At 47.2% G+C, this 1,392-nt stretch overlaps 1 protein-coding gene across 1 annotated transcript in view; it reads left to right on the forward strand.

The window, feature by feature from the left end:
• Positions 1 to 1,392, forward strand: part of PTPN2 (protein tyrosine phosphatase, non-receptor type 2) — a 77,793-nt gene that overhangs the window by 66,312 nt on the left and 10,089 nt on the right. The window contains exon 4 of the mRNA XM_023519460.1: positions 1,197 to 1,295. Within this exon, the coding sequence (XP_023375228.1) occupies positions 1,197 to 1,295 (99 nt within the window). The remainder of the gene's footprint in view (positions 1 to 1,196; positions 1,296 to 1,392) is intronic.

Consider the following 1,392-nt stretch of genomic DNA (forward strand, 5'->3'; position numbering starts at 1 on the left):
GTTGTTTGGCGGGCCCGGGCTGGGGATTCGAACCCACCACCTTAGGTGTATGTGGCTGGCGCCTTAGCCGCTTGAGCCACAGGCGCCGAGCCAATTTAGAGTTTATTAATGTAATATTTGTTGAGCATGTGCTATGCACCAAGGAGTATATCTGCTGTAAAGGTGCATTTAGTCTAGCTTCTGGAACCAGCTGAGTCCCTTAGTTGCATGTGGGGCAGGAGCTGGTGAAGGCCCTGTTCCCCGTGCCCAGACTCTGCCTGTAACTCACAACTCTGCTATCATGCCCAGTGAGGTCAGTGTGTGTGCAGAGTTATTCTAGTTACAAGTAAAACTTCATTTTAACGTGCACTCATTTAGTCAGCTATAATTTGGGCATGGACTTTTCACTGGTTTGTCTTTTCTCTTTCCCTTTGCTGTCGTATGTGGAGATAGTTGGAAATATGTACAATGACTGCTTTCTCCCGTGGCATTAATGTAGTGTGACTATTACTCCTTTTTAACTCTGCCCTTAAGGCTGCACAAGCCATGCTTTTGTAGATCAGCAGTTTCCTAGGCCTTCAGGTCCTTTGGTGATTCTCACTTTTGCTGGAAATCTTTTAGTAGTTGGCTTAGGTTTGTTGGCTGGCCAGTGACAGCATAGACTCTCTTGCTGTGGATCTTCCATGACCCATGGGAGTCAGGGCCTGTTTTTCTCCTGTAGAACATGAAAGGCACAGAAATTTCCTTTGCCTACCTTCTCAGTAGCTATCAGATACTCCCACTCACAATTTTTGACTCTGGTTTGCTTGTAGTATGTGTGAATACTATGGCCACCTTCGTGTGGCTGTGCCAACAAAAGCAGTGACAGCATCAGGAGCAGTGTCCCAAGTTGACTCTCTCAGGACAGACTCTTGCCTGTACTTTTGATTCCTACCCCCGCCTCATTTGCCAGCACCCCCCACCCCAACTACGAAGGCTTCCTGGTATCTTAATTCTTTCTTGACTATGTAAATAAAGGTCAGTTTTGATCACTTATAACCAAAGATTCTAACTAGTACAGAGCTGTTTTTTGAATTCAGGTGTAGTGAAAGTCTGGGTTTGCTTCTCCTGAGCCTATCTGTTACCATCCCAGAGGCAGACATGGAGGAGAGGCTTCCCCCGAGGCCTTCTCGTTCCTCTCCACTTTGTCATCTACTCTTTGTGCTTTGTTCTCACAGGGTCCACTTCCTAACACATGCTGCCACTTCTGGCTCATGGTTTGGCAACAAAAGACCAAAGCTGTTGTCATGCTAAACCGCATTGTGGAGAAAGACTCGGTAAGTAATATTTAATATTTATGGCTCGGCGCCTTTAGCTCAACCGGCTAAGGCGCCGGCCACGTACACCTAAGGTGGCGGGTTCGAATCCCCAGCC

This window comes from Otolemur garnettii, unplaced genomic scaffold (genome assembly GCF_000181295.1).
Source record: "Otolemur garnettii isolate 467f Iridium unplaced genomic scaffold, OtoGar3 scaffold00176, whole genome shotgun sequence".
Classification (NCBI taxonomy): Eukaryota; Metazoa; Chordata; class Mammalia; order Primates; family Galagidae; genus Otolemur; species Otolemur garnettii.